The sequence below is a fragment of the Grampus griseus genome, assembly GCF_964374135.1.
Source record: "Grampus griseus genome assembly, chromosome: 8".
NCBI lineage: Eukaryota > Metazoa > Chordata > Mammalia > Artiodactyla > Delphinidae > Grampus > Grampus griseus.
The window spans coordinates 103,270,514-103,297,193 of NC_139002.1; the positions used below are offsets into that span (position 1 = coordinate 103,270,514).

Below are 26,680 nucleotides of genomic sequence, written 5' to 3' on the forward strand. Positions count from 1 at the left end.
AGGGCTTCTCAGACACTGCACCTTTCTGTCTTCGTGGCCCCAGCAGAACACAGGGCTGAAGGGTTGGAGAGGAAGGCTGGAACTGACCCAAGATCCCCATGGCTGCCTGGGACTGTAAGGGCTGGAGTCAACTGGGGCCTCAGGCCTCTTTCCACTTGGTCAGATGCCACCTCCTCTGTGTCAGAGCTGGGGGTTACTACTCCCTGGTGCAGACAGAGAGGGAGCTGCCACTTGGTGGCAGGACGTGTTCCAGCGCGGACTGCTCAAGAGTGGGGGCAGGGGCCAGGACTGGGGCAGTGTCAGTGGGCAACAGGGGACTCCAACTTCTGCAGGCGACGGCGGCGGAGCTCTGCTGCGTCAGGCTCCCCATCCTCAGGCAGCTCCTCGGTGCCCGCTGACTCAGGAGCTGGGGACAGAGAGGTCCAGAAGCGGAACCCAGAGAAGTCCCCTGCCCCACCCCACTGTAGGCTGACCGCAACTACCTGAAGGCTTTTCAGGTTCAGGGGCTGGTGGGGAGGCTCCCAGGGATGGGGTGGTGGCCTCAGAGCTGGGGGTGCTGGTGGAGAAGGCAGCAGCGACAGCTGTAGGGGCAGTCTCTTCAGTGGGGTTGGCTGAGGTGGCAGGCCGGGGGGGCCTAGGAAGAGAAGGGACAAGAGGAGGGCCTTGGCATCCTGGCACGACTCGAGAGATTCTGCCCTCCGTGAGCCTTGCGGGGTGCACTCCAGCACCGATGTGCCTCGCAGCCCCAGTGACGCAGACACGACTGAACACATGTTGACTGATTCTTGGAATTCTATACCACAGATTGATTGTAAACCACTTGCGGGCAGGGACCGTTGGCCTTGTTCACTGTTACACTGCAGGGTTGCCACTCTGAGATGCCAGGCACCTTCTAGAGTACCAGCTAAGACAGTGCACTGAATAACACAAAGCACGCAAGTCTCAGACTCAAGCTCCCCTCCAAGTCTGTACCGACATTGCTGGGTGCCAGCACTTTGTCTATATCCCCTGCGAATAGGAATTAGAACTCTATTCAAATAAGGTAATGGAGGTCACAGAGCAAGTGAGTAATAAGATCAGGACTTGAATTCGGGCCAAGCTGGCTCCAAGCGACTTTGTATTTGCTGTCTCAGATCAGGGGCAGTGATTCCCAGTCAAAGTGTCGCCCTGTGTCAAGAGAGTATACGTGATTAAAGTACTGGGAATTATATACGAGGACAAGATTCAAGGATAGCTCTCTGATAAACACCACTCCTCCTCAGATCCAGACAGGCCTTCTGCAGTGGGAAGATAAAAAGGAATCAAGAACCCCGACACCTTGGGTGTGCCTAGAGATAGAATGCCCGAATCGACACGTATCACAGGGTGGCAGGGGAGAAAAAGGCCCAGAACCACTGCTGGGGGCCTTCTCTCGGCAGCCCCACACCCCTGCTGCCCACCCTGGCCCCCGTGTAGGCATACCCGAGGGAGGCGAGCACGGTGAGGTACTGGTTGATCTGCAGCATGGCGGCATCCAGCAGCGTGTGGATGTTGCGCAGGCTCTGTAGCCGGGCCTCCAGGTGCTGCCGCTCGTGGCCTTCCAGAGCCCGCAGCTCCTCTGGGGTCAGCCCAGCAAAGCCGGCAGGAGGCACAGGCATCGGGGGGAAGGCTGGAGAGAGAGAGAGGCTCAGCCTGGGCTGCCTGGGCCTGACACCCCCACACCTCCCAAAACAACCCCACGAGCGGCCCAGCTTACCAAAAGGTGGAGGCAGCGGCATGCCCATCCACGGGGGAGGGAAGGGGAAGCCTGGGGCAGGGCCAGCGTCAGGGGTGGAGGCCGAGCCAGGTGCTGGGGCAGAGGCAGCAGAACCAGCTGTGGTTGTGGCTGCTCCACTGGGCCGAGAAAGGGCTGCGAAAGAGCAAGAACAGGAAGTTAGTCCGTGCTGAGGGGCCTCTGCTTCCCTTCCTTCCACCGCCCTGGCTGGCGTGCTACCCAAAAGACTCACCTGCACTGGTGGACGGAGGGGCCACAGCGTCTCCAGAGCTGGGGGGAGGTGGGACAGGAGGAAAGGGGCCCATGGGGGGCCACAGCGGGAACATGCCTGGAGGGAAGGGAGGCAGGAGGCCCTGGGCGACTGCAGAGAGAGGACGGGGTGGTGAGAAAAGGTCCAAACTGAGATAGAGCCAAATCGCAGGCAAGGGACCAGGTATTGGGGCTCTGTCCTCTGCTCCCACAGGCCCTCTCTGAGCCCAGCACGGATCAGACATGACGGCAATCATCTGCGTCTCTTCCCGTGACCAGCCCCCCGGCCCCAGACTGAGCTTCGAGGGCAGGGACTCTGATTCACCTCCGCATTTCCCACTCCCAGTCTGGGGCGAGAACCCAGCAGTGTGCTGGATGGCCAGATGAGTGCCACTCACAGTTGGGGGGCTGGGGCAGGAGTGGTGGGGGGTGGGGGGCAGGTGGTGGCCCCTGATCCGCAGGCTCAGGGGGCGGTGGTGACTGGGTCGGCAGCGACGCCCGAAGGACATCCATACGGCAGGTGGGGCAGGTCTGCTGCCGCTGGAACCAGGAGCGCAAGCAGCTGGGGGTCAAGACCAGGCAACAGTTAGCAGGTGCCTCGGGGTCTGCCTTCCAAAGCCGCTCCCTCATGTGCAGGCTGCTCAGGGCATCTCCACCTGGTGTGGAAAATGTGGTTGCAGGGCAGTCTCTTGGCACCAGTCACCATCTCTTCTCGGCAGATGATGCAGACGTTGTCCATCGCCTGGAGTTCCTCTGGGGTGGCGTCTGGATACCTGGTTAGGACAGACCAAGGACACGTCAAGACCAGAGCTGGAGGCAGGGGCACCTGGGGCACAGCCTGGGCGAGCAGCTAGGACACGCCCACTTACAGTGTGTTCATGTTGCGGATAGCTCGGCGAGACATGATGGCATCTGTCACAGCTTTCTTGAACTGCCTGAAAAGACAGTTTCAGTAGAAGGAGGGAGACGGACGGGAGGGGTCAGAGCTGTGGCAGGGCAGGGCTAGGCTCACCTCATGGCCAGGTACATAGGCCGGATGGCAAAGAGAGGGAAAGTGTGCACCTTGATCATGATGGTCATGAAAGCCATGTACAGCAGAACCTTGATAAAGCCTGGGGGCAAGGGGTGCAGAGAGTGGCAGGTCACAGGGCCTGGTAGGCAGGGCTGGGGACACTGGTGCAGGTCAGGGGAGGTCCAGGCCTGTCTCACCTGTAAACAGCTCCGTGTAGAGCATGTACACGGCCTTATTGTCCCAGGGATTCTCGCTCTGGAGGTCCACAGAGTGCAGCACGTACTTGATGAAGATGGTGAGCACCATAGTCATCAGGATGGCATACTGGGGGTGGGAGGGTGGACATATGAACACAGGCCCCGGGCTCCAGCCAAACCGCTGTCCCCAGGCCTGTGCACAGCGGAGGGCCACGGTACAAGCACAGGCTTGGACACAGCCGGGGTCCTCCTAGCTTCTCCACTCACTAGCTAGTGTGACTTTCAGCAACTCGTAGACCTCTCTGAACCTCAGTTTGCTTGTCTGTAAATGACAGAATTAACTGTTCCTTTATAACAACGTTGTTTTGCTGATTGAAAGAGATGCAGGTCAAGTGCTCAGCACAGGGCCCGGCATACAGTAAGCACTCAACAGACGTGAACTGTTGTCACTGGACACGTTCTTCCTCTGCTGGGGACACACCTCCCCAGCTGTCCATCAAGCTAATTCCTTCTGTCCATCGACAGCCAGCTCCTCTGGCATCAACTTCCAGGAAGCCTTCCCTGAGCGCCAGGTCAGGGCTCCTCCTCCACACGCGCCTTTCTGCGCCGTCCCCGCTCTCCTAGGAGTGCGTAGAGGGCAGGGGCTGGGACTGACTGATGGCTGCTCCTTGGTGGCCCACACGGGCTGGCCACAGAGCAGGTGCTCGATAAAGGTTTGTCAGGGCACAACAGTGCCACCTTGGGCTTGTCCTCCCAACCTCCCAAGCCAGTTTTACCTCAAAGCCAAACACCAGCTGCACAGAGGCCCCACGGGTCAGGATGCTGTGATAGGCATGGCTGACGAAGAGGAAGTCCAGGATACCCAGGAGGAACATAAGGGCTGTGGGGACCCCCCAAATGGGAGGTTGGTGGGGTCAGCCCAGGGCCTGACAGCCACTTCCTGCTCTAAGACAGCTCCCACCCTCAAGCCCACCACGGCCCTAGCCATCTAGTCAGGTGGGTACACTCCACTGAACCCGGCCCCCTGGGAACTCCAGTTCTGCCTAGGGGTGGCCCAAGCTCCAGGTGAGGAGGCAAAGAGCTAAGGGGCTAGGCAGTTGAGAAGCCCTGGAGTGGAACAGGCAGAGATGATGCAAATTAACTTCCTAAATTATCTTTCCTGTACAGCTGAGGGCCGAGGGCAGCCTGTGCTCTACGGTACAGGTCCATGGTTAGTGACTTTTCATGTTCCAGTCCTTCATGGTGCCTCTTCTCCCTCCAGCTCCCTCCTCTCCGCTCCCATGGGTCTCACTCACACACAATGCGGCAGTGAAAGAGCCAGGAGATATTGGGGCTGCGTTCCATCTGAGGCAGAGGAGAGAGGGGGCCCGTCAGGAAGGCTGGGGCTCACTCCATGTCCCCAACCCAGCCATCACTCCACAAGCCAGCCCTCTGTCTGCTCCAGAGAACCCCCCGACCCAACTCACAAAGTCCACACGGTCCTCAGCCAGCCAGTGAAAACACTTGAGGAAGAGAAGGAGAGTGAAGAGTGCCACAAAGCGGGGGCTAAAGTCATCCCGAAAAACAGTGAAGGCCAGACAAGTCTCAGTGACAGCATACCAGGAACGTTCCAGGAGATGCTGCAGGTTGGGCAAGGAATGATGTGGAACTCAGACATTCTGCTTGCCCAGCTCCCTGCCCCTCACCTTTGGAGCGATGAACATCTCACCTCCATCTCTGCTGCCCTCAGCTGTCCAAAGAACACCTTGCCCATCACCTTGCCCAAGAGGAAGACAAGGACGAAGGCCTGGATGTACAGGACCTAGGAGTGAGGGGAGGCTATGGTTTGAGGTCACTTTCTGCTTTGCTCTGTCCGGGGCTCATCACTCAGGAGCCTCTCCACATCCCCATCACAATTTGTTCAAAGTTAGGCCTGGCAGCTACTTCACTTGTCTCCCACTTACCTGACCTTTAGCCCCACCCCTGTCTCAAACAGACTCCTCCTCCCCTCCCAGGGAGTTCCTCCCTCCCTGAGCCCTGAACTCACTGCCATGCTGGGGCTAGACTTGGTCAAGTACACCACGGTGGGGTAGAACTGGTGCTTGAGGTAGTAGGCATGAGCCACCACGGCCCCGGTCAGCGCCAGGCTGGCCGCCATCATCACGGCGGTGCGGAACATTGCCCTGGCCTAGGGACCTGCGGGGGGAAAGAACGGTGTGATGCCCAATACTGTGCACACCTAGCACAGTGCCTGAGACGCAGTGCTAATAAACAGGAGAAAGCAAAGGAAACCTCACTTCGTCCTCACCATCATCGCATCAAGAATAGCATATACTCCCCCATTTTACAAATTAGAAGACTGAGACTCAAAGGGGTTAAGTGATCACACTGACGCAAGGCCAGCAGCCTGGGTTAGTCTGGTTTCAGATCTAGGGCTCTTTCCACGCCGCCTGCCAGACCGCCGCCTCCAGGGAAGAATGAGGAAAGGCAGCAAAGTCGGAGGAGGAGGGAACTGCTCCCAGTGTCCCTAAAGTGACGGTGATGGAGTGGGATGCAAAAGCAGAAATCTCCCGCAGCGGGAACGTGCGGCCTGGACCGGGAGAAGCCAAGGCGCTGGGGGGCGCAGCCGGGCAGGCGACAGCGCCGGTGACAGCTCCGCCAGGGTGGGCAGCTCCGACGCGCGCCCCGCGGGAGCGGGCGGGGTACGTCAGGTTGGAACCCTGGCGCTCCCCAACCCCCGGGGCAGTGTCAACTCGGGGCACCGGAGAAACGGCCGACCGTCAGGATGCAGGGGCGGGACGGAGAGGGACCCGGGTCGCCTCCACGGTCGCGCATCTGTAAACGCCAGGAGCTGCGAGCGTCGCAGACGGGGCCGAGACTCTGAAAGCGGCCGCGCGGGAGCCTGTCTACGGCCAGATGACAGGCCGAAAGCGGGCGACGGGGCTGAGGGGGCGCGCCGACCCCGGAGACCTGAAGGGGAAAGATCCAGGTCCCGACTCCAACCCCAACCCGGGCCCGACCCCGGCCCCGGCCCACTCACCAGGTGCCCAGCACCGCGAGCCCGCTCAAACCCCGCGACTGCGGAGGCAACTCCGATTAACAACACTCCCCACCCACTGCGAGCCGGAACTTCGGGAGTGAGACACCTCACTTCCGGCGGGGCGGGGCGGGGAATGGATCGTACCAAGTGCCGCTTTCCCTTGCCCGCGCAGCGCGCTCCGCGCGGTGCTGGGAACAGTAGTCCCACCACCCAACTGGGGTTCGTGCTCACGGTTCTAGCGACAGATGGGAGAGGTGGTCTAAGGGGAATAGGCAATCCGGAGAGGATTACAGACTCCCTATTTATTAGTCACAGATGGTATCGTCTCCACCTCTGAGTGGACTCAACCTAGCGGAGGACTCTCAAAGCCGCTGGATGGGGGGGGGGGGGGCCTTGTGCGGGCCGTACCATTTGGAGGGGTGAGTATGCAAGGAACAGACATTACAGGCCTAAGAGAAATAAAGTGTCTTAGAGACTCATTCCAGGGGGATTCACAACAGTTTGACAAATCAGATGCTTTCTAAGAGAACTGGATTCAGGAAAGAAACATATGTCTCCTCCTAGATCACCCCCAAGTTGTGTGGGAGTGAGTTGGGTCCCCGTGGCTGCTACTGATTGCTCGAAATAGAGTTACGCGGCCCAGTAAGAAAAAGAAAGGAAAATCGCTGGCCTATCGAAAGAGAAAAGCAGGTGAGCGGTTGCTAGGGGCGGAAGGTAGCGTTGCCTAGGGCTGGGTCCAACCCGGGTGGGCCGAGAGTAGAAAAGGCGCAATCCGTGGGCGGGTGTTCCGAGTCTGCCCCAGGGGACGTTTGTTGCATTCCGAGAGGGAGCTGTGCCTGGGACTGAGGAGAAGGCAGACCTTTCATTTCGGCTAATCTTGGGATGGGAGTGTTCTGTGCAAAGGGATGGATTTCAACGTCGCAGGCCCGCACCCCTCCCCAAGCCTACAGCTTTGCTGTCCTTATATCATTCATTCCTGGGCCGTAGGCGCAGCTCCCCCTGGTCTTGGCTGTCTATGTCTGTCTATGTCTGCTTCGCAGCCAACCCAGTCGGCTCGTTGACAGAATGGAGCTAATGCACCCACTTTGTGCCTTGCGTTTTCCTCCATCATCTAATTTAATCATCAGTCACTAAAGTTAATAAGCTGGGTGGTGCTATCCTCATTTTACGTGGGACCAATTGAGGTTCAGAAATTTAACAAGTCCTGGGATTGGCACCAGATCTCTCTGACCCTATATTCGTGTACCGTTAACCTCAGTTACCTTTACCACCACCTGTTGACCTGAATTGGCCTGACCAGTTTAGCTTGTAACCTGTCACTGAGTTGGCTCCCCCATAAGGCTGTCTATGACTTTCTAGTGACTGCGTCCAGTAGCCAGCTTTCAGTTCTTGCCTGACTCAACCTCTCTCTCCTTAAAAGTCTCCTCCCTGAGCTTCTGTGACCCCACATGCCTCTGCTTTTCCCCCCAGCTATGTCTCTGTCCCCTTTCTTTTATTTAAATGCTGTCCACATTGGCCACTTCTGTCTCCTTTCCCTGCATGATCCTCTCTGCTCCTGTGGTTTCAATACCCCTGCCCTGTTGCTGATGACTCCCATATGAGGTCTTCAGCTGGGCTGTCTCCTGCTTTAAAAAAAATTCAGTGTCCCTAGTCCTCCACCGCAACCCCAGCTCCAGAAACGTGGGCATCACACTCACCATCTCCCTCTCGATCTGCCCCCCACATCCAAACTGGTAATTAAGTTATTTATTCAGTTGTCTGCAAATACGTATCCCATGCTGCCTGTTCTAGTAACTTAGGATGTCAGTGAACAAAGCAAAGATCTTTGCCTTTGTGTAGTTTCACCCTAGTAGATGTGGTGGACAATAAACCATATACATAATGTAAGTGCATTATCTAATATGTTGGAAGGTAAGAAGTGCTGTAGGGGAAAAGTAGAGCAGAACAAAGGGGACCAGGAGTGTGGAGGGGTGCTCGAAGCAGGTTGCAGTATCAGCGAGAAGATGACATTTGAGCAAAGAGTTGAAGGAGCTGAGTGGATGTCTGGGTAGAGTTGCAGCTAGGTAAGGGTGGACCAGTCCTGGTTTGTTGGAGGAGGTGAATGTGGCTGGAGTAGAAATAGCAAAAGGGTGAGCAGTAGGAGAGGGGGGCAGGGCCAGAAGGTGTTGGCCATTATAGGGACTTTGACTTTTACTCTGAGTGACATGATGAGCCATTGGAGGGTGTTGAGTAGAGGTGTAACATGTCCTACTTAGGTCTAAAAGGATCACTCCAGCTCCTGTGCTGTGGGATGTTGTGGGGTGGAGGACAAGCGTTTGGAGCAAGGAGATCAATTAGGAGGCTCTTGCCGTACATCAGGCAAGATACTGGCTTAAAAAAGATGCACAACGTGAGAGTTGCAAGTTAAGTTTTATTTGGGTCAAAGTAAGGACTGTACCCCAAGAGGCAGCATTTCAGATAGCTCTGAGAAGCTGCGCCGAGGAGGCAAAGAGGGGGAGCCCGGTTATATAGAAGCTTTGCAACAAAGGGCAGGTAGTCTGAACATCAAAAGATTATTGTTAATTAAAGAAAACCAGATATATCAAGTTAAGGAATTTAGTGCTTTTCTATGTATGGGAAGATGCAAGAGTCTGGGCTCAGTGAAATCATTCCTTTGATATGCACCTCAGCTATCTGGGGCTAGTATCCTGTGTTTTCACATCCTGAGCTTCCTCAGGGCTCACTGGCTCATGTTGGAGGGCTGCAATTGTTGATGGCTGTGACATCCTTTGTTTACTGATATGGCAGGAAATATTCCAGTTATCAATATTCCAGTTATCAAAATGAAGTTCTGTTGAGTCTACCTCCTGAGTGTCTCTAGAATTTATTCTTTCTCTTCCATCTTCATCTCCTAGTCCTAGTTCAGACCAGCATTATCTCATGCTTGGGCAAATGCAACAGTCACCCAACTGATCTCCTTTCCTACACTCTCCTCCCTATTAACTGTCCAAGCAGTGGCAAAAAAGATCCTCTGACACCTCAGTACATATCTTGCCTCCCTTTCCCAAACACTGCCCTTCAGGCCTATGCCCCATTTCTGGGGGCTCCCGATGCACCATACATACCATGACCCAAATGGGACCCTCAACTTTTTTAAAAAATTAATTAATTACTTTTGGGGGGCTGCGTTGGGTCTTCGTTGCTGCACGTGGGCTTTCTCTAGTTGTGTCGAGTGGGGGCTACTCTTTGTTGCAGTGCGCAGGCTTCTCCTTGCAGTGGCTTCTCTTGTTGAGGAGCACGGGCTCTAGGCGCATGGGCTTCAGTAGTTGTGGCATGCAGGCTCAGTAGTTGTGGCATGCGGTCTTAGTTGCTCTGTGGCATGTGGGATCTTCCCGGACCTGGGATAGAATGTGTGTGCCCTGCACTGGCAGGAGGATTCTTTATTTTTTATAAATTTATTTATTTAATTTATTTATTTTGGCTGCGTTGGGTCTTCGTTGCTGCGCACAGGCTTTCTCTAGTTGCGGTGAGTGGGGGCTACTCTTCGTTGTTGCGGTGCGTGGGCTTCTCATTGTGGTGGCTTCTCTTGTTGAGCATGGGTTCTAGGCACGTGGGCTTCAGTAGTTGCGGCATGCAGGCTCAGTAGTTGTGGCTCACAGGCTCTAGAGCACAGGCTCAGTAGTTTTGGCTCACGGGCTTAGTTGCTCCACGGCATGTGGGATCTTCCCAGACCAGGGCTCGAACCCATGTCCCCTGCATTGGCAGGTGGATTCTCAACCAGTGCGCCACCAGGGAAGCCCTGGCAGGCAAATTCTTTATCCACTGCACCACCCGGGAAGTCCGACTCTCACCTTTTGTATAGGCCTTTCCTTCTCCAAAGACTGTCTATCTCTTCAATTATCAACACAGTAAACATTGCTTAACTCCTCAGTCTGGATGGGGGCCCCTTCCATGTGTTCCCACAATGCTTTGTGTTTCCCCATCATGGGGCTTGGCAACCTGTGCTGACTTTGGCAATGAACTTAAATCTCACTTGCAGAGGCCCTGAGCTTAAGGATGGAGGCCTGAGCCTTTTTTCCTCACACTGAACAGAAGAAGTAGATTTCCAAGCAAAGAATGTCACCAGTGTTAAAGAAGGTCATTTTATTATGATACAGGGGTCAGTCAATCAAGAAGATATATAACAATCCTAAACATTTGTGCACCTAATAACAGAGCTTCAAATTACAAGTAACAACTGATTGAACTGCAGGGAGACATAGGCAAATCCATAATAATAGTCAAAGATTTTAATAATCTTCTTTCATTAATTGATAGAACAACAAGTAGGCAGAGAACCAGCAAGGATAGAGTAGACTTAAGCAATACTACCAACCACTTGACCTGATTAACATTTACAGAACACTTCACCCAACAAGAGCAGAATACATGTTTTTATTAAATGTACATAAAACATTTACCATGACACACATATTTGGGGACATTAAACAAGACTCAATAAATTTAAAAGAATTCAATCCACATAAAGTATTTCTATGACAGCAATGGTATTAACTTAGAAATCAATAAGAGAAAGATGCTTGGAAAATCCCAAAATTTTCGGAAACAAAACACTTCTAAGGAAGTAATGGATTAAATAATAAATCAAAAGGGAAACTAGAAAGTCTTTTTAACTTAGTGAAAATGAAAACACACATCATAGGATTTGTGGGATTCCACTAAAGAATTTTGGGGAAATTTATAGTACTAAATTCTTATGTTAGAAAAGAAGAAAGGACTGCTTATGACCTCAGCTTCCACCTTAAGAAACTAGAAAGAGAAGAGAAAAATCAACTCCCAAATAAGCAAAATAAAGGAAGTAATTAACTCCAAAAAGGAAATCAATGAAATAGAAAACAGAAACAAAAAAAATAGAGAAAATCAAAGAAACCAAAAGATGGTTCCTTGAAAAGATCAATAAAATTGACAGACTTCCTAACCAGATTGATCAGGAAAAAAAGAAAAAGATACAAATTACCAATATCAGGATTGAGAGAGGTGACATCGCTATAGATTCTACAGATATTAAAAGGGTAATAAGGGAATATCATGAACAATTTTATGCCAATAAATTAGACAAATTCTAAGATGAGGAGCAAGGCAAGGGTGTCTGCTTTTCCCACTTCCACTCAACATTATACTGGAGGTCCTTGCCAGGGCAATAAAGCAAGAAAAAAAAAAGCATACAGATTTTAAAAGAAGAAATAAAACTGTCTTGGTTCACAGACAACATAATTGTCTATACATATAATCCTAAGGAAGCCACAAAAAAGTTACTAGAACTAACAAGTGAGTTCAGCAAGGTTGTAGGATAGAAAGTCAATATACAAAAGAAACTGCATTTCTAAATACAGTAAACAATCAGAAATTAAAAATTTTAAAATACTACTTACAGAGCATTAAAATATGAAATGCTTAATGATAAAATTAATGTAAAAATATGCAAGACTTATACAGTGAAAAGTATAAAACATTGCCAAGAGAAATTAAATATCTAAGTAAATGGAGAGGTATACCGTGTCTGTGGATCAGAACACTTAACACTTCTATGATGCCCATAAAATAGAGAAGATTAATGAAGTTCAAACCTGGCTCTTTGAATAAGCTAATAGGCAAAATTCTGGCAAGACTGATCAAGAACATAAAGTGAAGGTAAAAATAAACAATATAATGAATGAAAAAGGGAGATAACCACAGACACAATGGAGATTTAAAAATAATAAGTGTGGAGACTTCCCTGGTGGTGCAGTGGTTAAGAATCCACCTTCCAATGCAGGGCACGCGGGTTCAATCCCTGGTCAGGGAACTAGATCCCACATGCATGCTACAACCAAGAGTTCACATGCCACAACTAAGGAGCCCGCCTGCTGCAACTAAGACCCGGCGGCAACCAAAGAAAAAAAGAATATTCATCCTCTAACAAAAAAAAATAATAATAAGGGTGTAGTAGGTGCAATTTTATGGCAACAAATTTGAAAACTTAGGTGAAAGTAACAATTTCCTAGAAAACAAAAGATGTGTAAAACTGACCCAACACGAAATAGAAAACATGACTAGACCGATAAATATACTTTTTAAAATTGCTAAGGGAGTAGATATATTTTTTTGATATTTATTTATTTATTTGGCCGTGCTGGGTCTTAGTTGCGGCACATGGGATCTTCGTTGCAACAGGCGGGATCTTTAGTTGCGGCATGTGGGATCTAGTTCCCTGACCAGGGATGGAACCCAGGCCCCCTGCATTGGGAGCACAGAGTCTTAACCTCTGGACCACCAAGGAAGTCCCTCATGCCTGTTTCATAGATGAGGAAACTGAGGCACAGAAAAGTTAAGTGACTTGCCCAAGGTTTGCACAGCTAATAGGAAAAGGCAAAGTCAGGATTTAAAGCAGGCAGTGTGATCCCACAGCCCCCCCTCACCCTGTGTACTTTGTAACATGTCCATTTTCTCAATCCCCGTGACAACGTGTTGTTTCATTCATGAGAAAGCGGAGGCTCAGAGAGGCTGAGGGACTTAGGCTCAGTCACCCTGGAGAGTGGCTGAGCTGGGACTGTCTGGTTGCCTCACACACCACAGCCCTCCTAGTCAGCTGCCAGGTCCCACTGCCTGGTCCCCACTCCCCCAGTGCCTGTGAGGAGTTCCACCCCCCAATTCAAGCAGTGTCAGGGGGCTGAGTCATTCCCAACAGTCTCTGGGCAAAGCCGCGGAACAGCCACCACAAGGCTAGACAGCTTGGCCGTCCTCGGAGGGCAGAGCCGGGTCAGAAGCCCAAGTCTCTGCCTGCTGAAGGGCGCAGGCAGCCAGGTGTGAGGCCATGTCAGGACGCAACTCGGGCCACCATGGGCTTCAGGGAAAGGGACATACATTACAGGGGACAGCACCTATCACCCAAGTCTAGTTCAGACAAAGAAAGGTGTGGCTTGGGTAGTCAGCTGGCACCCGGCCAATCAACACACTTTTAATGGAATCTGTTATGTGTCAGACACGGGGCTGGGTGCTGGGAACTCAGGTGTGAGTAAAAAGACACCTTCCGCCCTCCTGAGCCTTCTTGCCCAGGGTAAGAAATCTGGGGCACACACCTTTCCTCCTACTTCTCGCTTGCTGCTGTCTCCTTCCCCTTAGAATAGATGGAGTTTCCCTCTTCCCATGGATTCAGTTGTTTATTCATCCAACGAGTACATAGTGAGTCCCCGCCATCAGCCAGGCCTTGTTCTAAGTGCAGAGAATGCATTTGTGGACAAAATAGATAAAAATCCCTGCCCTCACGGAGTGTACAGTCAATAAAAGACAACAAATACACAAGGAAACACACAGGGAAGTGAAGACTTTGGGAAATCAAGAGGGTAGGGGAGGTGGGGCAGATGAGGAGGACCCTGAGTGTTTGAAAGGAGGAGAGACAGTTCTATCTGAGCAGGAGGTGTGTACAGATGTGGATTCAGGTAGATTCAGGGGCAGGAAAAGAGAAAGAGTGTTGGAGGTGAGGAGTGAGAAGTTGTGATTAGTTATCTCAGAAAGAGGGAGTAGGAACTTTGTATCGAGCTGCATTAGGAGTGCCAGGAAGCATGAGTGTCCAAAGAATTTTATGACCTTAGAGCCCTGAGTTCAAAGTGAAGCAACCCTCTGGTTATCTGATTTGTTTTCTCCTCTGTTGCAGGTACTAAGTAGGTGGATGGAAGGGTTCAGCCAGAGTTGGAGTCTCCTAGGCGTGGTAGTTTTAGGATATGTCCATACATTCATGATACCTCTCTTTTCAAGAGGTGGACCCTAATTCCCCTCCCCTTGAGTATAAGCTGGACTCAGTGATTTGCTCCTAACGAATAGAACAAAAGTGATGGTGTGAGACTTTGGAGGCCTGGTCACGAAAGGCACTTTGGCTTCCTGCTTGCTCTGTCTTGGGTCAATCGCTCTGGAGGAAGCCAGCCGCCATGGCATGAAGACACTCAAGCAGCCCTATGGACAGGTCCACATGCTGAGGAACTGAGGCCAACAGCCAACAACCATGGCAGTGACACCCTGGGAAGGGGATCCTTCAGCCCCAGCCAGGCCTTCAGACGACTGCAGCTCTGGCCAACTTCACTACAAATCTCATGAGAGACTGTGAGTCAGAACCTCCCAGCTAAGTTGCTCCTGAATTCCTGACCCACAGAACAGCGAGATGAAATGCTTTTTGAAAAAATTTAAACCCCAAAGTTCTGGGGTAATTTTTACACAAATAGTTAACTAATACCCCAGGTGTCTTGGATAGAGTGAGGAGCGATTGGAGGGTGGGCTTCTCCCTGGTAATTCAAGAACCCAGGCTCCTTGTATCTGGTGGCCCTACCATTCCCTAGGGACCCTTGGAGTTACCTGGAAATCTTCTGCATTTGGCTGGAAGTCAAATGACAGTGAGGCAGATCGTAAGAGAGGGAGGTTTTCAAAGGCCATACCTGGTCATGAATAATAAAAAGTAATGAAAAATGGGATGAGGAACTGACTTTTAAGATGGAACCAAAAGATGATTAGAAGGTAGGAAGGGAGAAAGGAATAAAGGTCCGTGGGAAGACCTCTGGCCTGAAAGTCTGGGTGTATTTTAGGAAGTAAAGAGAATCCCTGGAGCTTGGGGAGAGAGGCTGAGAATGGCTGAAAATGAGTCTGAGGAGGTGGGTGGAGCCAGATGGCGCAGGGTCTTGTAAACAGCCTCTTAGGACTTTATCCAGGGTCAGTGGGAAGAAACTGCGGGTTTCCGCAGGAGCGCCGGCCTGGAGGAGGGAGGGGAGCATGAGCTGGAGCTGGAAGAGTGGTCAGGAAGCTGCTGCAGCCGCTCAGGGAGAGATAAAGACAGCCCGCTCCGGGCTGGGCAGGGTGGACGGAGATGCTGAAGGTATGAAGGGCCAGGAGGCAGCATTTGGCTAAGCGTGTGTGTGTGTGTGTGTGTGTGTGTGTGTGTGTGTGTCGCGGGGGGAGCGGGCTGGCCAAGGGGAGGGAAAGGGCCCCAGCGGGCCCTGTCTTCTATGTGGAAGGTAGAATTATTCTCAAGGACGGGGGAATCCCAGAGACAGCAGGTTTACAAGGCAGCATGTTGAGTTCACTTTGTAAAATAATGCAATATTTGATACGTACAAAATAATCGATGTCAAATATACATAAGCAATAGAGTGAAATAATAAACACCCAACTTGAGAAACAGACTATTAGCAACATCGCCGTCTCCCATCACGTCTCCGTCTCCCACCACAAGATACCACACCCCTAATTTTATTATTTTTTAAAATACCTTTATATAGTGTATTCCTTCAGATGTATCCTTTTTTTAATTTTATTTTTTAAATTTTTGGCCGAGCCACTCAGCATATGAGATCTTAGTTCGCAACCAGGGATGGAACCCACACCCCCTGCAGGGGAAGCGGGGAGTCTTAACCACTGGACCGCCAGGGAAGTTCCCTATTATTTTTAAATATTAATTGTTTTTAAACTCATTACCTTGCTTTTATTTTTCTCATAAACCCAAGTGGTTATTTTATTATAAATATGCTTACAAAAATGTTCCAGTTAATTATTGAAAGGATTTTCTTTTTCAGTGCAAAATTTTTTTAATATACATTTATTTCTTTATTTTTGGCTGCGTTGGCTCTTCATTGCTGCACACGGGTTCTCTAGTTGCAAAGAGTGGGGGCTACTCTTCCTTGTGGTGGGCAGGCTTCTCATTGCAGTGGCTGCTTTTGTTGCAGAGCACAGGCTCTAGGCTCACGGGCTCAGTAGTTGTGGCTCACGGGCTCTAGAGCACAGGCTCAGTAGTTGTGGTGCATGGGCTTAGCTGCTCCACAGCATGTGGGATCTTCCAGGACCAGGGCTCGAACCAGTGTCCCCTGCATTGACAGGCAGATTCTTTTTTCTTCTTTTTTTTTTTTTCTGTGGTATGTGGGCCTCTCACTGTTGTGGCCTCTCCCGTTGCGGAGCACAGGCTCCGGACGCGCAGGCTCAGCGGCCATGGCTCACGGGCCTAGCCACTGCGTGGCGTGTGGGATCTTCCCGGACCGGGGCACGAACCCGTGTCCCCTGCATCGGCAGGCGGACTCTCAACCACTGCGCCACCAGGGAAGCCCAGTAGGCGGATTCTTAACCACTGCGCCACCAGGGAAGTCCCTTCAGTGCAAAATTGACTACACTCCAGGTAAAGCTGCCAATAACTTGATCCACCTCGGCAACTGGCTCAGACTTTCCGCCCAGCCACTGCCCCTCCCATTGCTTTAACCACTTGTCGCCTACGGCCCCATGGGATCTGTATCACTGGGCAAGACAAGATGTGCCTCGGCATTCATTGAGATGGTGCAATTTTTCTCCTCTAATCTATGAAGGGGGTAAATTACATTAATTTCCTTGTCTCTAACCTTGCAGTATTGGAGTAAATCCAACTTGGGCACTGTGTGTTATCTTGTCTCTATATTACCAGGTTCAGTTTAATCATTTGCTTAGGGTATTGTACATCCGTGTCTATGAGCCTGCAGTATTTCTTTCTGTTTTAGCTTTTGGTATCAAGTATGCTACCTTTATGACATGTGAGAGGGAAGGTCCCTCTCTTTATATACCCTGGCAGGATTTGTACAAGATAGAATTATTTGTTCTTTGAATGTTCGGTTAATCTTACTGTTGGAGCCATATAGGCCTGGGGTTTTCTTTGTGATAAGATTAAAAAAAATTATTTTATTGAAGTGTAGTTGATTTACAATGTTGTGTTAGTTACTACTCTACAGCAAAGTGATTCAATTATACATATATATACATTCTTTTTTCAAAATATGCTTTTCCATTATGGTTTATCATAGGATCTTGAATATAGTTCTATGTACTGTACAGCAGGACCTTGTTGTGTATCCATTCTATATGTTTGAGGTAAGATTTTATCTACAGATTCAATTTGTTTAATATTATAGGACTAATCAGGATGTATATTTCTACTTGTTTGAGTTTTGCTGAGTTTTATTTTTCTACAGAGACTTGTCTATCTTTATATAAATATAAATAGTTAAGTTGTATAAAGTGTAAAGTTGGCATAAAGTTGGCATAAAGTTGGCACAAAGTTGTTCATAATACCTTCATATTTTTATTGTCGAACGTATCTCCCTTTTTATTCCTGTTAGTTAATTTGTGCCTTCTGTTTTATTAATTTTTTTTTATTTTCAGTTTTTGTTGTGCCTTCTCTTTTAAAAATTACTCTGAATGCATCTTGTCAGAAGTTTGTCAATTTTATTGGTGTCATCAAAGAACCAAATTTTGACTTTTCTGGTTCTTTCCATTAGTATATGTTTTCTATTAATTTCTGCTCTTTATTACTTTATTCCTTCTATTTTTAATTAGGTATATTTTTCTGCTCTTTTTAAAAAGATACTTATTTTGAAATAACTTTAGAGTTACATAAAATTGCAAAAACAGTGCAGAATTCCTGTATACCCTTCACCAAACTTCTTTTGATGGGAACATCTTACACAAGCATATGACAGTTGTTGAAGCTAGGAAATTAACAGCGATATACTGGTATTAGCTAATCGATATATCTCATTTTAATTGTGCCAGTGGTCCCACTGATGCCTGGGACCAGGATCCAATCAGGATTCCAAATTGCGTGTAATCAGTAATTCATTGTTGTGTAATAAACACCCTAAAACTTAGCAGCTTAAAACAACAAACATTTATTATCTCCTAGTTTCTGTGGATCAGGAATTTGGGAGCTGCTTAGCTGGGTAGTTCTTGCTCAGGGTCTCTGATGACATTGTACTCATGATGTCAGCCAGGACTGAGGTCATCTGACGTCTTAACCAGACTGGGGGATCTGCTGTCAAGATGGCTTATTCACAGAAGAGCAGGAGGCCTTGGTACCTCACCACGTGGGTCTCTCCATAGTGATGCTTGAGTGGCCTCATGACAAGGCAGCTGCCTTCTCCCAGAGAAAGTAAGGTTGAAGTTGCAAAGTCTTTTATGATCTAGCTTCAGAAATCACAGGGTGTCATTTCCACAACGTCCTATTGGTAAATGGGTCAACCCTATTCCGTGAATACCAGGCTCACTCAGAGGCCACCTGGGAGGCTGGCTACCACAGCTGTCCTGTCTCCTTGGTCTTCTCCAATCTGGGGAAACATCTCAGATTTCTTTTTCTTCTATGAACTTGACACTTGTGGAAAGTATTGGCCAGTTATTTTGTAGAGTATCCCTCAGTTTGGATTTATCAGAGGTTTTGTAATGATTACTTTGAGGTTATTCATTTGGGAGAAGAATAAAACAGAAGTGGGGACTACCCTGGTGGCGCAGTGGTTAAGAATCCGCCTGCCAATGCAGGGGACACGGGTTCGAGCCCTGGTCCAGGAGGATCCCACATGCCATTAAGCCCGTGCGCCACAACCACTGAAGCCCACGCACCCTAGAGTCTGCCTGCCACAACTACTGAGCCCGTGCACTGCGACTACTGAGCCTGCGTGCCACAACTAATGTAGCCTGCACACCTAAATCCTGTGCTCTGCAACAAGAGAAGCCACCGCAGTGAGAAGCCTGCACACCACAATGAAGAGTAGCTCCTGCTCGCTGAAGCAAGAGAAAGCCTGCCGCAGCAACGAAGACCGAACGCAGCCAAAAATAAATAAAATTTAAAAAAGAAAGAATAAAACGGAAGTGATGTGTGCTTCTCAGTGAATCATATTGGATGGTATATGATGTAGGTTTGTTTTATTACTGGTCATGTTAACATTGATCACTTGGTTAGGGTGGTGTCTGCCAGGTTTCTCTTTTTCCATTTGTGATGAGTAAACATCACGGGGGGAGATACTTTGAGTGTATGCAAATACCTTGTTTCTCATCATACTTTTGTTTACTAACTTTAGCATCCGTCAATGATTCACGCCTGCAACAATTACTACTGTGGTATTTGCTTAAGGTGAATTTATTTATTTATTTATTTTTGAATTTTCTTTATTCTTTATACCACAGGTTTTTATTACCTATCTATGTTATACATATTAGTGTATACATGTCAATCCCAATCTCCCAATCATCCCAATTCATTTTAAATTTTTTAAAAATTTTCTTGTTCCCATGGTTATTTTCCTCTTGTCATTTATTTGCTCTATATGTGCTTTCCCCCGTTTTCTTGAAAAATTAGCTAGTTGTTTGTCTATTTGTTAATTTTTCCAAATATTCAGGCCTAATTTCTGTTCTCTACTGCATTCATCTTTGCTTTTATCTTTATTCTTTCCCTCTTTGTGCTTTCTTTTGGTTTACTTTGATGTTCTTTTTCTAGTTTTCTTAGAGCTGGGAATTAAACTCATTTCTTTTCGTTCTTTTACTTTTAATGATATACGTGTTTAATCCTATGAATGTTATTCTAATCATTGCTTTAAATGTATCTCATAGGGCTTCCCTGGTTGCTCAGTGGTTAAGAATCCGCCTGCCAATGCAGGGGACACCAGTTCGAGCCCTGGTCTGGGAAGATCCCACATGCCGCGGAGCAACTAAGCCCGGGCGCCACAACTACTGAGCCTGTGCTCTAGAGCCCCTGAGCCACAACTACTGAGTCCACGTGCCGCAACTACTGAAGGCCATGTGCCTAGAGCCCATGCTCTATGAGAACAAGAGAAGCCACCGCAATGAGAAGCCTCTGCATCGCAATGAAAAGTAGCCCCTGCTTGCCACAACTAGAGAAAGCCCATGTACAGCATTGAAGACCCAACGCAGCCAGCAATAAATGAATAAATAAATTTATTTTAAAAAATGTATCTCATAGAATCTGATATGTAGTATTTTCATTATCATTATTTTTTGGAATTTTGTATTCCAGTTTTTCACCTAATTAATTTGTTTTTGTCTTTGTTAATGATTTCTCATTTTATTACATTCTGCTCAGAGACTATTGTTTATAATATTTCCATTTTATTCAACTTACTGATGATTTCTTTGTGACCTAATATATGATTAATTTTTTGTGATATTTTGTTTCTTTGGATTTATGGTCGTTTTTTTTCAGGGGGAAATTTCCTCAGTTAATGTGTACTGGATTTTATTTTCTGACTATTTTTTGGTTTTTAATAATAGTTCCAGATGGATCTGTTACTCCTCTTCTTGTTCATTTTTTGTGATATTGGGGTGTTTTACAAGATTCCTAGCTCTATAGCACACTCTTATGTCAATATAGCAAAGTCCAGACACTTCAGTGCATTTTTTTTTTTTTTTTTTTTTTTTGCGGTACGCGGGCCTCTCACTGTTGTGGCCTCTCCCGGTGCGGAGCACAGGCTCCGGACGCGCAGGCTCAGCGGCCATGGCTCACGTGCCTAGCCGCTTCGCGGCATGTGGGATCTTCACGGACCGGGGCACGAACCCGTGTCCCCTGCATCGGCAGGCGGACTCTCAACCACTGAACCACCAGGGAAGCCCTACTTCAGTGCATTTTAATTTGTTTGTCTGGTTGGGGAAAGGGGTTTGTGTCCTCCAGTTTCTTTGTTTGTTTCTCTTTTGTCTTGCAAAACCCTAAATTTTTCCCTTTTGCTTTTTCCCCCTTCATCACTCAATTGCCCAAAGACTCTTCGACCATTTGGTGTTTTTCTTTTTCCTTTCCCAGAACCTATGTATTTTAAAGACTGACGCTTCAAATCCCACATATCTTTTAGTCCCTTCCCTGTAGTCTGCACGCTGATCCCCCAGGACATTTTCCTGTTTGTTATTTACAGACTGCAGATGACATCGTCTTCCTGATGGAGGTTCTAGATCGACCTTGGGCCCTATTGCCAACTCCCCTCTTCTGTCTCTTCCCCGTTTATCTTGGTACAGAGCCTGGTGGTAGGGCTGTGTGGGGCTGGAGCGCAAGAGGTCCGCACAGCCCTGTGGGGGGCTTTCTTTTTATTTACAGTTATGTTGAAGTTCGGACATTCTCTGCTTTCAAGTTATGCTGAGGCTATGGCAGAGTTTTATTTCCCATTCTTGTTTCGATTTGCTTGGGAAGGAAGCACTGAGAGATGGGGACATAGGCAGCCGCCCCGGAAGTCCCGCTGCTTTTCCTTTGAAACTCAAAAAAAAGTTACAGAGGAACATTTTTTTTTTCTTTTTTAAATTTGACTGCGTTAGTTCCCCTACCAGAGGTTGAACCTGAGCCCTCAGCAGTGAAAGTGCGGAGTCCTACCAACTGGACCTCCAGGTAATTCCCCTTCCTTTGTAACTTTAAAAAATATATATATTTTTATTTAGGCTGTGCTGGGTCTTAGTTGTGGCACGTGGACTTCTCAGTTGCAACATGCATGCTGGGATCTAGTTCCCTGACCAGGGATCGAATCCGGGCCACCTGCATTGGGAGCCCGGAGTCTTACCCATCGGACCAGTAGGGAAGTCCCTTCTTTGTAAGTTTTTTTTAAAATGAATTGATTAATTTATTTATTTTTCTTTTTGGCTCTGTTGCATCTTTGCTGCTGCATGCGGGCCCTCTCCAGTTGTGGTGAGCAGGGGATACTCTTTGTTGCCCTGCCCAGGCTTTTCATTGCGGTGGCTTCTCTTGCTGCGGAGCACAGGCTCTAGGCCCACGGGCTCAGTAGTTGTGGCTCACAGGCTCTAGAGCACAGGCTCAGTAGTTGTGGCGCACGGGCTTAGCTGCTCCGCGGCATGTGGGATCTTCCCAGACCAGGGCTGGAACCCGTGTCCCCTGCATTGGCAGGTGGATTCTTAACCACTGCGCAACCAGGGAAGTCTCCCTCCTTTGTAACTTTTAAAGATGGAGTTTAGCTCATTTGTTTGGACCCTTTCTTATTTTCCAATATATACAGTTGAGGTCATAAATTTCTCTCTAAGAATTTTTAGCTGGGTCCTCCAAAATGGATATACGATATTTTCATTACGACTGTAATCTAAAACAACACAAATTTATAATCTATTTTCTAATTTCTGTTGTGGTTTTTTTTCTCTTGGCCCAGACATCTCATAAAATGTTTCTTAATTTCAAAATAGGTAGGATTTTTTTTTAATCTGTCTGTTGACGATGTTTAACTTAATTATATTGTGGTAAAAAACAAACGAACAAACAACAGACTGAATGATTTTAACTTTTTGAAATTAGTTCAGTTGCCTGATGATCTAGAATTTGATCGATTTTTTGGGAAATGTTCTGCATACACTGTTCTGCATTTAGGTGCAATGGTCCACTAGGTCAGATTTGTTAACCATATTCTTCATATCTTTTATACCCTTGCTAATTTTTTCTTTTTTTTTGCCTGCATGTGCCATAGAATCTACAAATACGATTGTGATTTAATCTGCTTTTCCTTGTGGCTTTATTCTCTATATATAAATCTTTATTGCTTGTTAATCTTACTTTTAAGAATAAATTAAGAATAAATAAATTTAAAATTGCTGTGTATTTTAAAAATCACTAAGTAAGCATGCTCTTTCTCCCTAGTAATGCTTTTAACCTGAAATTTATTTTTTTCTGATACTAATACTGTATAGCTATTCCAGCTTTTAGTAAGCATTTGCCTGATATTTTTTCCATCCTTCTGTTTCCAAACGTTTTATATCCTTATATTTATATGTATCTTTTATAAATACAGGCATACCTCAGAGATAGTGTGTGTTTGGTTCCAGACTACTGCAGTAAAGTGAATATTACAATAAAACAAGTCACAGATTTTTTGGTTTTTCAGTGCATATAGAAGTTATGTTACACTCTACTATTGTCTATTAAGTGTACAATAGCATTATGTCTAAAAAAAGGTACATACCCTTAATTTAAAAATACTTTATTGCTAAAAAATGGTAACCATCATCTGAGCCTTCAGGGAGTCATAGTCCTTTTGAAATAGCAACACCAATCACTGATCACAGGGACTCTCCTGGTGGCGCAGTGGTTAAGAATCTACCTACCAATGCAGGGGACACGGGTTTGAGCCCTGGTCCAGGAAGATCCCACATGCCGCGGAGCAGCTAAGGCCGTGCGCCACAACTACTGAGCCTGTGTGCCACAACTACTGAAGCCCGTGCGCCTAGATCCTGTGCTCCGCAACAAGAGAGGCCACCGCAGTGAGAAGTCTGTGCACCACAACGAGGAGCAGCCCCTGCTTGCTGCAACTGGAGAAAACCCACACGCAGCAAGGAAGACCCAACGGAGCCAAAGAGTCACTGATCACAGATCACCATAACAAATATAATAATAATGAAACAGTTTGAAGTTTTGCAAGAATTACCAAAATGTGACACAAAGACACGAAGTGAGTGAATGCTGTTGAAAAAATTACACTGATAGACTAGCTCGACACATGGTTGTGATAAAAGAAACGTTCACATATTGAGGTGTGGGGAAGTCATTCTGGCTTATACATGAGTTAACTTGAATTTTATGCTAACAAAAACAGCCTGTTTGTGGCCTATCAAACATACATTGTACATCTGCTTTAATTATTAAATAAAAAGACACATTGACCAGAAGTAAAGAATGTCCATGTTTAAAATAATGATTAAATGCCTCTCTTCCTGGGATGTCGATGCTGATCCTCCTTTGATGATAAGACCGGTTCCCAGATGCTAAGGCCATACTGACTTGCTGTATACTTGCTGGTCTGTTTTTTTTTTTTTTTTTGAAACCGTGAAGAAATGTATTCCTGATTTGTTGAATGTTCTTTGTTCTGGCAAGATATAAAACCATGCTGAAAATCATGCTTCTCTGCAGCAGTTGCTCAGAGTAATCTGGAAAGCTGGCTTCCGGGCTCTAGCCCTCAGTTTGGCTCAAATAAAACTCTTTTCTAGGGTATTCCCTGGTGGTCCAATGGTTAGGACTCCACGCTTCCACTGCCAGGGGCAACTAAGATCCCACAACTAAGATCCTGCAAGCCGTGCGATGCAGCCAAGAAAAAAACAAACAACAACAAAACAAAACAACTCTTCTATTCCTATTATAGATTGTTTATTCATTATTTTTGTTGACAGTTGTCACAAACCTTCGATTTGTAAAAAATGCAATATCTGTGAAGTGCAATAAAGCAAAACGCAGTAAATGGACATATGCCTCTAACTCGTAGTGCAATTATTTTACAAATAGTATATTAGTTAGCTCAGTAGAAATTATGCTGTGATAAATGTAGTAGGCAAAATAATGACCTCGCAAATATGTGCACATCCCAATTCCTGGAACACATGAACATATTATCTTGCACGGCAAAAGGGACTTCACAGATATGATTAAGGACCTTGAGATGGCGAGATTATCCTGGATTATCCAGGTGGGTTCAATGTAATCACAAGGGTCCTTAAAAGTGGGAAAGGAGTCAGGGTCAGAAGATGCTATTCTGCTGTCTTTGAAAATGGAGGAAGGAGGCCACAAGCCAAGGAATGTGGTGGCCACTGGAAGGAATTATACCTTGCTGACACCTTGATTTTAGCAGAGTGAGACCCACTTTGGACTTCTGGCCTCCAGAACTATAAGATAATAGATTTGTATTATTTTAAGCCACTGAGTTTGTGGTAATTTGTTACAGCAGCAAATAGAAATCCAATACAATAATACCCAACTCCAAAATCTCAGTGGCTTTCAAAAACAAGTTTTTTTTTGTTAGAGGAATTAGAGAAAATGTTGTTTAACAAGAGTCTCCTTTTTTAAAAAGAAATTGAGGGCTTCCCTGGTGGTGCAGTGGTTAGGACTCCACCTGCCAATGCAGGGGACACGGGTTCGAGCCCTGGTCCGGGAAGATCCCACATGCCGCAGAGCAACTAAGCCCGCGAGCTACAACTACTGAGCCTGCGAGCCACAACTACTGAGCCCGTGAGCCACAATTACTGAGGCCACGTGCTGCAAAACTGAAACCTGTGCGCCTAAAGCCCGTGCTCCACAACAAGGGAAGCCACCGCAATGAGAAGCCCGCACACTGCAACTAAGAGTAGCCCACGCTCTCCTCAACTAGAGAAAGCCCGCGTGCAGCAACAAAGACCTAACACAGCCAAAAGAAACAAACAAAAAAAAACAGGCAAAACTAACTATGATGATAGAGGCCAGAATGGTGATTAACCTTGGCGGTGTGGGGAGGACTGGAGCCTAGGAGGGGGCATGAGGGGCTGCTGTGATGTGCTGTTTCTTCATCTGGTGCTGGCTCCACGGGAGTGTTCTGAAAATTCATCAAGCCAGTTCTTTCTTTCTTTCGGCCGTGCCATGCAGTTTGTGGGATCTTAGTTCCCCGACCAAGGATCGAACCTGGGCCCTCGGCAGTGAAAGCACAGAGTCTTAATCACTGGACCACCAGGGAATTCCCAAGCCAGTTAGTTAGTTTTTTTTTTTTAAGATTTATTTATTATTTATTTATTTAATTTTATTTTATTTTTGGCTGCATTGGGTCTTACTTGCGGTGTGCGGGCTCTTCGTTGCAGCATGCAGGTTTCTCTCTTGTTGTGGCCCGCGCAGGCTCCAGGGCGCCTGGGCTCTATAGTTGTGGCGCGCAGGTTCCAGAGCACGTGGGCTCTGTAGTTTGCAGCACACAGGCTCTCTAGTTGAGGCGTGCGAGCTCAGTAGTTGTGGCGCTCGGGCTTAGTTGCCCCTCAGCATATGGGATCTTAGTTCCCTGACCAGGGATTGAACTTGTGTCCCCTGCATTGTAAGGCAGATTCTTTACCACTGGACCACCAGGGAAGTCCCCAGTTAGTTATTTCTGATCTGTGCACTTTACTGTCTGGCTGCTGTGCTGTAATAAAAAGTTTACTTAAAGACAATGACTCTCAGGTTTGTTTGTTTGTTTTAAATTTTTTGATCAACTATTGGTAAGTAGATGGGGAAACTGAGGAAGGAACAGGTTCGTGGGGACAGATAATGAGGTACCTGGAGAAAACAAGTGATGTCCAAGAGGCACCTGGAGGTACAGGTGTGGACTTGGAGGAGCATTAGGGCTGCGAGAAACTTTGGAACCCCTGGAGGGATTCAATGCCAGTGGAATAGATGAGGCAATTCAGGGAGCAAATGAGGGAGGGTGTGCAGAGGCAAGGGGTGCCAGAACCAGGCTTGAAAGGGTGGCTGCCCTCTGCCTCCTGGATCTGTGATCTATGGCAGTCCTCTGGCCACACCCACTCAGGGCTCATCCCCCTCATCTACAACTCCCATGCCCTGCCCACCTCCCCACCCACAGGCCTCTCTGCCCTAGCGTGGCCTCCTACACATCTGACCAGGGCAGCTTGGAAGCCCCAGGCCTCTGGCTCCTTCTTCTACAGTGGCCTGCCTTTGGCTGCCTCTTCTCTTGGGTTTTGTCTACTCTCTGGGGCTTCTTGAGGTCTTGGGGGATGGGAGAATCCTGCCTTTGAAACCCCTCCCACAATCCATACCAAAAAAAAAAAATTGATAATTGCACATCATCAAGATGAAAGACTTGCTCTGTGAAAACAATGTTAAGAAAATGAAAGGATGAGGGACTTCCCTGGTGGGCACTAGAATTCAAATTACCAGATGTTTTAAAGCGATG

The 26,680-nt window shown here is 47.7% G+C and overlaps 1 protein-coding gene across 2 annotated transcripts; it reads right to left on the reverse strand.

Annotated features, from left to right (window-relative positions):
* Window positions 1-191: 191 nt before the first annotated feature.
* On the reverse strand, window positions 192-6,301 carry SYVN1 (synoviolin 1). Of its 2 annotated transcripts, XM_082661056.1 has the most exons (16): window positions 6,231-6,301; window positions 5,238-5,386; window positions 4,920-5,012; window positions 4,678-4,830; window positions 4,507-4,555; window positions 3,988-4,091; window positions 3,212-3,338; window positions 3,015-3,114; window positions 2,872-2,937; window positions 2,659-2,775; window positions 2,401-2,564; window positions 1,986-2,114; window positions 1,736-1,888; window positions 1,462-1,648; window positions 483-634; window positions 192-406 (listed from the first exon to the last, which is right to left on the reverse strand). In XM_082661056.1, exons 2-16 carry the CDS (start codon window positions 5,367-5,369, stop codon window positions 300-302), a joined length of 1,833 nt encoding a protein of 610 aa, XP_082517182.1. In that variant the 5' UTR covers window positions 5,370-5,386; window positions 6,231-6,301; the 3' UTR covers window positions 192-299. The 2 variants fall into 2 exon arrangements, with proteins under 2 accessions (XP_082517182.1, XP_082517181.1); XM_082661055.1 differs by having other exon boundaries at window positions 1,462-1,888.
* Window positions 6,302-26,680: the final 20,379 nt, after the last annotated feature.